Source organism: Ceratotherium simum, chromosome 19 (assembly GCF_057802395.1).
Source record: "Ceratotherium simum simum isolate JZ-2026a chromosome 19, ASM5780239v1, whole genome shotgun sequence".
Lineage (NCBI taxonomy): Eukaryota > Metazoa > Chordata > Mammalia > Perissodactyla > Rhinocerotidae > Ceratotherium > Ceratotherium simum.
This window is the reverse complement of record NC_141918.1, coordinates 14,025,362-14,035,470: the sequence shown is the minus strand read 5'-3', so window position 1 is coordinate 14,035,470 and position 10,109 is coordinate 14,025,362. Positions and strand designations below refer to the sequence as shown.

At 46.4% G+C, this 10,109-nt stretch overlaps 1 protein-coding gene across 3 annotated transcripts in view; it reads left to right on the top strand.

The window, feature by feature from the left end:
* The first annotated feature begins 368 nt into the window (after positions 1–368).
* The window catches only part of RRAGD (Ras related GTP binding D), a 46,947-nt gene continuing 37,206 nt past the window's right edge, over positions 369–10,109 (top strand). For 2 of the 3 annotated variants that reach the window (XM_087443880.1, XM_087443879.1), the window contains exon 1: positions 369–667. In XM_087443880.1, coding sequence (XP_087300006.1) covers positions 529–667 — 139 coding nt within the window. In that variant the 5' untranslated portion in view covers positions 369–528. The remainder of the gene's footprint in view (positions 668–10,109) is intronic. The other variant, XM_004422117.3, reaches the window with a different exon arrangement.

Genomic DNA, 10,109 nt, shown 5'->3' with positions numbered 1-10,109 from the left:
CCGCTGGCGCGCAGCCGCGGTGGGTGACTGCGCCGCGTCCGGGGGCCCCGGGTCCGGGGCGTGTGTCTGTGGGCGCCTCTGGGAGGGTGGGGGCCCTGCGCCGCCCCGCTCCCCCCGAGTTTGTGTGTGCGCGGCCTCGGCCCAGCGCCCGCCGAGCGGTGCCTGCGCCCGGGAAAGCGCGCGCGCGCCCGTGCGGGGTGTGTGTGTGTGAGTGTGTGACAGTGTGTGTCAGGTGACTTGGGTCACGCAGTCTCTCTCTCCCTCCTCGGGGAGGAACTGCCGCGCTCCGGCTGACTCCTCCGCGGGCAGGCGGGCGGGGCGGGGCAGGGGGCTCTGGGCGCGCTGGGAACCGCGGGACCCAGACCTGGACGCCGCCTGCCGCGGGGGACGCGCGGCCCCCGCCTCCGCCGGCTCCCACGAACCTCCAGACAAAACCCCAATTCAGAAAGCTGTTGTGAGCGGCAGGCGAGGAGGTTTGGCCCCCACCAGGGACCCCCGCCGCCCCCGGGACGGCCGGCCGTGGGCGCGATGAGCCAGGTGCTGGGGAAGCCGCAGCCGGAGGACGAGGACGACGACGAGGAGGAGGATGAGCTGGTGGGGCTAGCGGACTACGGGGACGGGCCCGACTCCTCAGACGCCGACCCGGACAGCGGGGCGGAGGAGGGAGGTGAGCGCGGGGTCCCCTGCCTGGCCGCCAGCCCCGCGCGTGCTCTGCTCGCACCCGCTCCCTTCCCTCGGTGTCTTCCCGCCCCGGGCCCGGCAGGGCGCGCGGGCCGCCGACCTGGAGGGGATCCAGGAGAGCAGAGTTGCGGGGTGGGGGTGGGGAGGGGCTTCTGAGGAGCGATCGCGAGCTGCAAAATGGGGCGGCCGAGTGCAGGCGGTAGAGGGGGAACCGGGAGCAGTGGAGAGGGCAGAGAGGAAGCGTCTGGCCAGGAGGGACGCGCACTCTCAGCCCCCTTCCAGGGCCAGTACCTCCCCCGCCCCTCACCCCGAGCTCTCCGCAGGGTCTGGGGATTGGGAAGGGGAGGGGACAGCCCGGCGCGCCCTGGGACCTCTCCCTGAATGCTGCTGTCGAAGCCGGGGTCAGATGTCGTGGCTAAAAAAGGCAGCCGGCGGCAGCGTGACTGGCAGGGTCGTCGGCAGCTGCGGGTGTCAGTCTCACCCTCTGTCGCCGGGGGAGGGGTCCGGGGGCCGCCCAGGTCTGCGGCGGGGGGGGATGCGCCTAGGAGATATCGGTGTCGCCGAGCGGCCGCGGGTTTCCCAGGATCCAGGCAAATACGGTTGTTAGGACACCTTATCTCTGCTCAGTGTCACCACCTGGGCATGGCAGCGCCTGCCCTGGAGTGAGCGCGGGGCGGGGAAATACATTGCCACTCCGAAGCGAACTCTGTTTCCTGTTCAAGAAGCGGGATTTAGCAATTGTTCAGCCTGTGGGGGCGTCCTACGTTTAGTTAGTTCTTAAGGCCTAAGGAAATTGAGAGCTTTTTAGTATTCCAGAAAGGTTCATTTTTTTTTTGTTTTCCTCCAAAGCAAGGAAAAAGTCCTTTATTGTAAGGTCACTTGGAAAGGTCAACAGAATAAGGCTTTTAAACATAACATCTAGCTGAAGCTGTATGCATCCTAGAGAAGGAGCTAACTTTAAAACTTTTCTCTTTGAGGAAATTGTATGAGGGATAAAAGTACCTTTGTGACTGTTGATTTGAAGAACTTTGAAAATTCATAGAACTTATTTTAAATTGTTATACAAAGCCTTTCTTTGGAGGACAGTTTTCATTATTTTACATGTGGTAGGTGCTACTTTCAGTTAATCAGAAAGGGAAGAAAGTTAACTAAACCTTGAGCCTGATAGCTGAGAAAGAAGCTTTCCAAGTCATCCTTTTTCATAGTGTCCTGTCTCCAGCGAGGTTTTGTGCTAATTCCCCATTTGCTTAAACTGGTGTGTGCACCTGTGCACTTATCTCTTCTGCACACCCCATAATTGGTCCCACAGTTGAGCACGTGGCCACATTTTTGTAGATAAAGGCTTTCAACCCTTTTGTTGGAGTCTCTAGGGCTACCTTTGGTAATTAAATTGTTCATTCGCTTCATTATTATTCAAATTGCATTCGTTAGCTCCTCCTAGATTCTTAGGAGACTCCAGAGAGATTGAGAATGGGGATGTATTTGCAAGGTATTTGAAATGGTAGACACACCATAGGGTGCATGTGTGATAATCTTTAAAAAAAAGAAAAGAAAGAAAAGAGACTATATCCTGGAAGGAAAGCCCTGTAATTTGATATTGTCCTGGGAGCCAGAAGTTCCAGGAAAAGCACAGGACCTGTTTATTTTTTCTGCAGTTCTTTATAGGGGCGCTTTTAAAATCTGATTTGGGGACTTGAAATTGAAGTGAGAGTGAAGCTTTGCCAGAGGGGTGGGATTTCCTGTACAAAGGGCTTCTCCAGAGCCTGGGCCTGGATGCTTCCACTGCTCCTAACCTCAACGCAAACCTGCCTGTCATGATGCTTTTGATTACTTCTGTAATAAAATCCTCCCTTGTGAGTTCTTGGGATTAACCTGGAATCTTGCTATAAAAGCATTGAGTATATTTATGTGGTAAGAGGAGCAACAAATGAATATTTGCTTCCAAAAACATTACTGAAGCCGGGCCTTTCCACCTGGGCTTGCTGTGGATAGGTGGTCTGTCCTCAGAAGACTTCCTCCGTTATCTCTGCTCCTGTTCTTTCCACGCGTCCCTGGCTTTGATTTTGGGGTTTAGGCCTGAACACAGAATCTCAGAACATTTGCTTTCTAGGGTAGTCAACAGTCAGCAGTTCTAGCCAGAACTGTGCCTGACGACTGTCATGCCCTCTGATACAGTCCCAGGAGTTGAGATAGGGGTGGAGGTTGGGAGTTGTGACTTCCGTTCCTAGGACCTCCAGGTGCCACCGAAGAGCCATCCCAATTTCTAATGGGCCCTGGGCACATGTTGCGTTATAATCCTGTGTTATTTTTGGTACAGTTTACATTTACCTACTCCCAAACTTAAGAAATGGAATGTGGGGAGAAAAGGACTTATTTACTCTGAGAAAAGATGGATATGGTGCACTTTGAACCATGAGCAAAGGGCCAACCCCCTGGCTTAGCGGTTAAGTGCTTGCGCTCCGCTAATGGTGGCCCGGGTTCGGAACCCCGGGTACACACCGACGCACCCCTTCTCCGGCCATGCTGAGGCCTCGTCCCACATACAGCAACTAGAAGGATGTGCAACTATGACATACAACTATCTACTGGGGCTTTGGGGAAAAAAAGGAGGAGGATTGGCAATAGATGTTAGCTCAGAGCCGGTCTTCCTCAGCAAAAAGAGGAGGATTAGCATGGATGTTAGCTCAGGGCTGATCTTCCTCACAAAAAAAAAAAAAAAAAGCTGAACCATGAGCAAAGCATTTCTCTAATGAACCCTCCTCCCCCTTTACCTTCCTAAGAAACTTGCTTTAGTGTCTGTGCTTAGTGGAGACGTGGGGCTTTTTCCATGAGGTTCAGAAATCTACCCTGGCGGGTGGGATGCAGGACTGACAAGCATCACCAGGTAAGTTGCAAAGCAGTTTATCAGGAGCTGTGCAAAAGAATGTGGATTGAACATGGATAGTGTGGTTTTCATTTCCCTTAGTCTTATAAGGAACTTCTGATCTTTTTTATTTTTATTTATTTATTTTTTGTGAGGAAGATTGGCCCTGAGCTAACATCTGTGCCCATCTCCCTCTATTTTATATGTGGGACGCCTGCCACAGCATGGCTTGATGAGTCGTGCATATGTCGGTGCCTGGGATCTGAATCTGCAAATCCCGGCCCCCGAAGCAGAGCGTGCAAACTTAACCACTACGCCACCCGGCTGGCCCATCTGATCTTATTTCTTTTTTTTTTTTTATAATTTTTATTTATTTATTTTCCCCCAAAGCCCCAGTAGGTAGTTGTACATCATAGTTTAACATCCTTCTAGTTGCTGTACGTGGGACGCGGCCTCAGCATGGCGGGAGAAGTGGTGCATCAGTGCGTGCCCGGGATCCGAACCCAGACCGCCAGCAGTGGAGCGCACGCACTTGACCGCTAAGCCACGGGGCCGGCCCTGATCTTATTTCTAAACCGAGTTTTACCACATTGTTCTAAGTTTGAAAACAGTGCAGCTAAGGTGAGACTTAAGTTGCACTTCTCTAGCTTGCACTCCCAGTTTTGTTCATGAACAGCAAGAGTGTCTTCGGGCTCTTTAGTTCTGTGAAGGGCACATTTGGGCATGTCTCAACCCCCCTTTCAGGGTAGTTAATCAGAGATAAGGTGAGTCACACCTTCAACTTTCATGCTCCAGATAAAATTCCAGAGAGAGGTGGCAATAAATAATTAAGCCATTAAAAACAGTTGCAACAAAAATAGTTATTGTTTTTAGACACATGGACTTTAAATCTTTAGTAAATTAGTGTGCTTTCCTGTAATAATAAGGAAAGCAATTAAAAGATCATATTTAATCAGAAAGTGAAATTGTTTTTCCCCAAAGTCCCTCCCAAGTTTTAGGGGAAACTTGGCTAAGTTGCTGGCCCACAGTCCAGGTAAGTGCGGTCTTGTTTCCATAGCACCGTGTGCACTCTCTTAGGGTGTGAGGAAGTGACAGTATAGGTGGTTAGTGGAGGCACGAAAAATCCAGGGTCAGCAGGTGATACTTTCCTGATGGGTATAAATTCAGTGGATCCAGCAGTTTGCATCTACTAATCATTAGTATCAGGTTTTTGTTTTCTTATAATAATTTCAAGATTATTAGTGAATTCATTTTCTCATTGTTCCTTGAGAGTAAGTAGAGATAATTGTTCTCCTGATACTGCAACTGTGGCTAAGAGATGGCAGGGAACTTTCCTGCAGCCACAACATGAGATAGAACTGAGCAAGATGTAGGAGAGGGTCAAGTTTGTGGAAATGTAAGTCCCTTTCCTTGTCATCCTGCCTTGTCCAAAAAGAGTTGGGTAGACTACAGCCCTGGCTATAGCTAATCACTTGGGTTTCCTTCTAGCCCTGGAAATACAGAGATGCAAAAGAGTTGGACTAGGTGGAAATACAGAATAGTTAAAAATGATATCACCAAGGTCACACCTTAGGCACAGTGTTCGTTCAAATACATATATTTAGAAAGCATATTTTTATGTCAGATGTTTTGTAAACATGTTTCAGTGATTCAGGGGATCATAGAATCTTGACTCTACTTTTGTCAGAAATCGCTCACATTTTGGTATTAGAACAGACATAAGGTAGTCTATCAGACAAATGAGGCAGAAATAGCAAGTTCTGGAGTTCTTATAAGGGGTGTGGCTCTGGGTTTGAAAAATCATCTTTATCAGTCCCCAGGCAACTGGGTGTGTCTCTCTCAGAGTTCACTCTGCTTTATCCAGTCCCCTCGCCTCCACAGCTATTGTTGGTGACAGGATTTCACTTCCTGCCACTGGCCACTTCTTTCCTGCTCATTGTTAGTTCTTTCTTCTCTGCCTCCTTTATTCTTCCTTACCTTTTTTTTTGTTAAACCTTTTTTATTTTCTCTCTTCTGTGAAAGCCTTAAAGCACTCTTGTGACAGTGGCTTTACTGGTTCTGCTGTGTTTGGGGAGCTGGTTGACTTTCTCCTCCTGAGGACCTCTGGGGAAGACTCCAGCTCAGTTTCAGTGTGTAAAATAGAGGACTACATAAAACCAACCTTGATCACTCTCAAAGTGGTTGTTAACAAAAAGGTTCACAAGAACACTTTTCCCTTCTTGCAGGAGCAAGTGAAATTCTGATTGGTAAATCAGAACCCATTAGAAGTGTTATTAAATATGTATGTTAAGGAAATATTCGTATATAAAATCATGTTTTTTAGTTACCTGCCAGTGTGAAGTAAGAGGATTTCATAGAGCAAGATTTGGTCTTCACATATAAATAAAAATCACCTTCCAAAGCCTTTATGCCTTTGAAAATATATGTTCTGTTTGCATTTAATTCTCCTTACTAAGTAGTTAATCAAATGGACGGTGACTCTCACCATTTTTGTATATTCTCTTGTTTAATTATTTTTTTATTGAGGTAACATTGGTCTATAACATTATATAAATTTCAGGTGTACATCATTATATTTCAACTTCTGTATAGACTACATCATGTTCACCACCAAAAGTCTAGTTTCTGTCTGTCCTCATACACAAGTGCCCCTTTATCCCTTTTGCCCTCCCCCCGCCCGCCTTCCCTTCTGGTAACCACTAGTCTATTCTCTGTATCTATATGTTTAATTGTTTATCTTCCACATATGTGTGAAATCATACGGTATTTGTCTTTCTCTATCTGACTTATTTCTCTTAGCATAATACCCTCAAGGTCCATCCATGTTGTTGCAAATGGCAGGGTTTCATCTTTTTTTATGGCTGAGTAGTATTCCATTGTATATATATATACCACATCTTCTTTATCCATTTGTCTGTTGATGGGCACTTGGGTTGTTTCCAAGTCTTGACTGTTGTGAATAATGCTGCAATGAACATAAGGGTGCATATATCTTTTCAAATTAGTGTTTTCTTGTTCTTTGGATAAATACTCAGAAGTGAAATTGCTGGATCATATGGTAGTTCTAGTTTTAATTTTTTGAGGAATCTCCATACTGTTTTCCATAGGGGCTGCACCAATTTACATTCCCACCAGCAGTGTACTGGGGTTCTCTTTTCTCCACATCCTCTCCAACACTTGTTATTTCTTATCTTTTTAATAATAGTCATTCTGATGGGTGTGAGGTGATATCTCATTGTGGTTTTGATTTGCATTTCCCTAATAATTAGTGATGTTGAACATCTTTTCATGTGCCTGTTGGCCATCTGTATATCTTCTTTGGAAAAACGTCTGTTCAGATCCTCTGCCCAATTTTTAATAGGGTTGTTAGTTTTTTTGTTGTTGAATTGTATGAGTTCTTTATATTTTTAGATATTAACCCTTTATTGGATATATGAGTTGCAGATATCTTCTCCCAGTTGGTAGGTTGTCTTTTCATTTTGTTGATGGTTTCCTTTGCCATGCAGAAGCTTTTTAGTCTGATAGTCTCATTTGTTTATTTTCTCTTCTGTTTCCCTTGCTTGAGGAGATATATTCAAAAAGGTATTGCTAAGACTGATGTCAAAGAGCATACTGCCTATGTTTTCTTCTAGGAGTTTTATGGTTTCAGGTCTTACATTCAAGTCTTTAATCCATTTTGAGTTAATTTTTGTGTGTGGTATAAGACAGTGGTCTACTTTCATTTATTTGCATGTGGCTGTCTAGTTTTCCCAATATCATTTATTGAAGAGACTTTCCTTTCTCCATTGTATGTTCTTGTAAATTCTCTTATTAATGGTACTATTATTATTCATATATTTAATTCCCACTTGGGTTGAAATTTCATACAGAACTGCTGGGTCTTGAGTGTATAAGTAGTTCCATTTGTCAGAAATATAAAGGACCATGGATAATGTTGCAAATAAAAACAAACCAGAGGCCTCCTCCTAAAAGCATAAGTGTATACAACCTTAAGACTTTGTTGACCCTGCAGAATATTAATAGCAAAGAAATTCTAACTTTCCCTTAAGGCTGAGTGAGCCTCTCACTGTAGTCACATTCCACGAAAGACCCTCTCGTTACCTAGGCTTGGGCTGGGAAAAAAAAGAAAAAAAGAAGAAGGTGTGTGTGCATGTGTATGTGTGTGTCACTGATAGAGACTGATAGAAGAGGAAAGGAAGACTCATGGGCTAGGGGACATAGAGGACGTGTACGGGGTCACACAGCTGATAAATGGCAGAGCTGGGACTTGAATCCCAATCTGGCACTAACCCAGTACTTTTTAAACCATTCCACTTGCCGTCACTTTGCCACCACGTTATTCTAATTCTCACATTAAATCTGTTTTATTTTCCCATTTTGGACCTGTTTAAAGGTGTCACCTCTTGGAGAACTTTCCTCAATTATAATAGCTCGGAACTGTATAATACATCAGAATTTATGAAGTGCATTTCATACCATGTTTCATTCTCCCCAGAGAGACCCCTTGAGCTCAGAGAGGCAGGGCCAGCCCTGTTAGAACTGTGGAAGGAGTTGCACATTGGCCTTCAATTCCCATTTTCCTGATTTCTGGTTCCTTCTTTGTTGTGAACCCACACATCAGCCAGGCATGGCCTACAGGCTGCCTAGTGCTCAAGGTGCCGATCCATCTTTCTCTCCCTTCCTTCTGTATTTACAAGGCTTATTGCTCTTTGACAGGGCTCTGCCAGTTACTGATTAAGTCACGAGCCTGCAGGTGTTAAAGCTTGCAAATGGCCCAGTTAGGTGACCCCTCCCCATAATGCTGTTCCTTGGGTGACTGTGTTTCTCTGGGATCTGTAGCAGACTAGTTAGAAAGCTGGGCTGTTTGGGAAATGTTGGTACTGACAGGACCCAGTGCAAGATAGGTAAGGTGTGTTCAGTGCTCTGAACAGTAGGTAAACTTACCCAGGCATAAAGTTCATCCTCTTAATATCAAATGCTGGTCTGGGCCACAGTAAGATATGAAGTTTCTTTTTAAAGCTTCGGTTAGTTTAGCTTCAAATTCTGCTCAGTCACTTGCATTCAGTCATCCTAACCCACAAACATCTATGGAGTGTTTATTGTGGTAAGCACGGAGGCCTCAGTTTTTACATCTGTGAAGGATAAACGTTATTGATTTGAGGATCAGAGGTAACACTGTATGGTGTGCAGGTGGTGAGTGAATGGTAACTGCTGGGGGATAAGGGGTTGGAGCAGGTTGATTTGAGCTGTTTCACGGTGGCCAAGGCTAAAACCTCTGAAATGTGCCCTCATCCTCAACCAACAAGATCAGGGGAAGAAAGGACCGTCAAGGCATGGACAGCCTCGGCCAGCTACATTTCCACTTCACACCTGTCTGCAACCTCATAGTCTTACCGCCCTCTGAGGCCCCAGATCCTTGACGCACCTGAGCTGCAGGCCGACAGGCACCCCAGAGTCAACAATTTCAGATATCTGTTCAGCCTCTTCCCCTTCACCATCCTGGTGAATGGGCCCTTGTTCACTTGGTCGTCCAGGTCAGGAACCTGGGGCTTCTTTCTCCCTTGTCCCCTGTGTCCACTGGGTCCCCAGGGACCACTGAGTCAATTTGAACTTCTCGCAAATCCATTCCTTCTGACCATTTCCACGGCCTGTGCCTTAGTTCTTTCATTTCTCAGTATTTTTCTAGAACAACCTCCTAACTGCTGTCAGGGAGGAAAAACTTTTCCTCTATTCTCTTAGGGTCTGAAGTGGGAGGCTGCAAATTAAACTGATGAAAGACAGATTAAGAAGAGAAAAATAGATTTAATTACGTACTAATGCATGAGAGTTCACCAAAAATGCAACTCCAGAAGGTGTTTCGGATTTGGGGCTTATATACCATCTTAGAGGCTGGAGAGGGGCAGGGGGGCATTTTTGGAGAACAAATGACTTCTTAGAAGGGAGTTGGGGAAAGGGCACTTATGGAAAAACAAATGACTTTTTGGAAAGAGAAATGGGCCCGGGTGGGAGATAGGATAGTTTTGTGACAATGTCTGTTTGGGTGTGGTGCCAACTTCTCTTCTCATTGCAGTCTGTCTCCAACAAGAGAAGATTAAAGTTACTCCCGGGGAGGAGATTTATGACAACTGAGTTCTTTTGGGAGGCTCTGCTTTAGGCAAATAAGGAATTTCAGGAACCCAAATGCCTTTAGCTCAAAATAATTTTTACTCCGCAGTGGCTTATTCTAGGCCCCTTCACTGTCTCCACACTGACCCCCTTAGGGAGTCTGTTTCATTTTTTTTTGTGAGGAAGGTCAGCCCTGAGCTAACATCCGTGCTAATCCTCTTCTTCTTGCTGAGGAAGACCGGCTCTGAGCCGACATCTATTGCCAATCCTCCTCCTTTTTTCTTTTTTCCCCAAAGCCCCAGTAGATAGTTGCATGTTGTAGTTGCACATCCTTCTAGTTGCTGTATGTGGGACGTGGCCTCAGCATGGCCGGACAAGTGGTGCGTCGGTGCGCGCCCGGGATCCGAACCCGGGCCACCAGTAGCAGAGCGCGCACACCCAACTGCCAAGCCACGGGGCC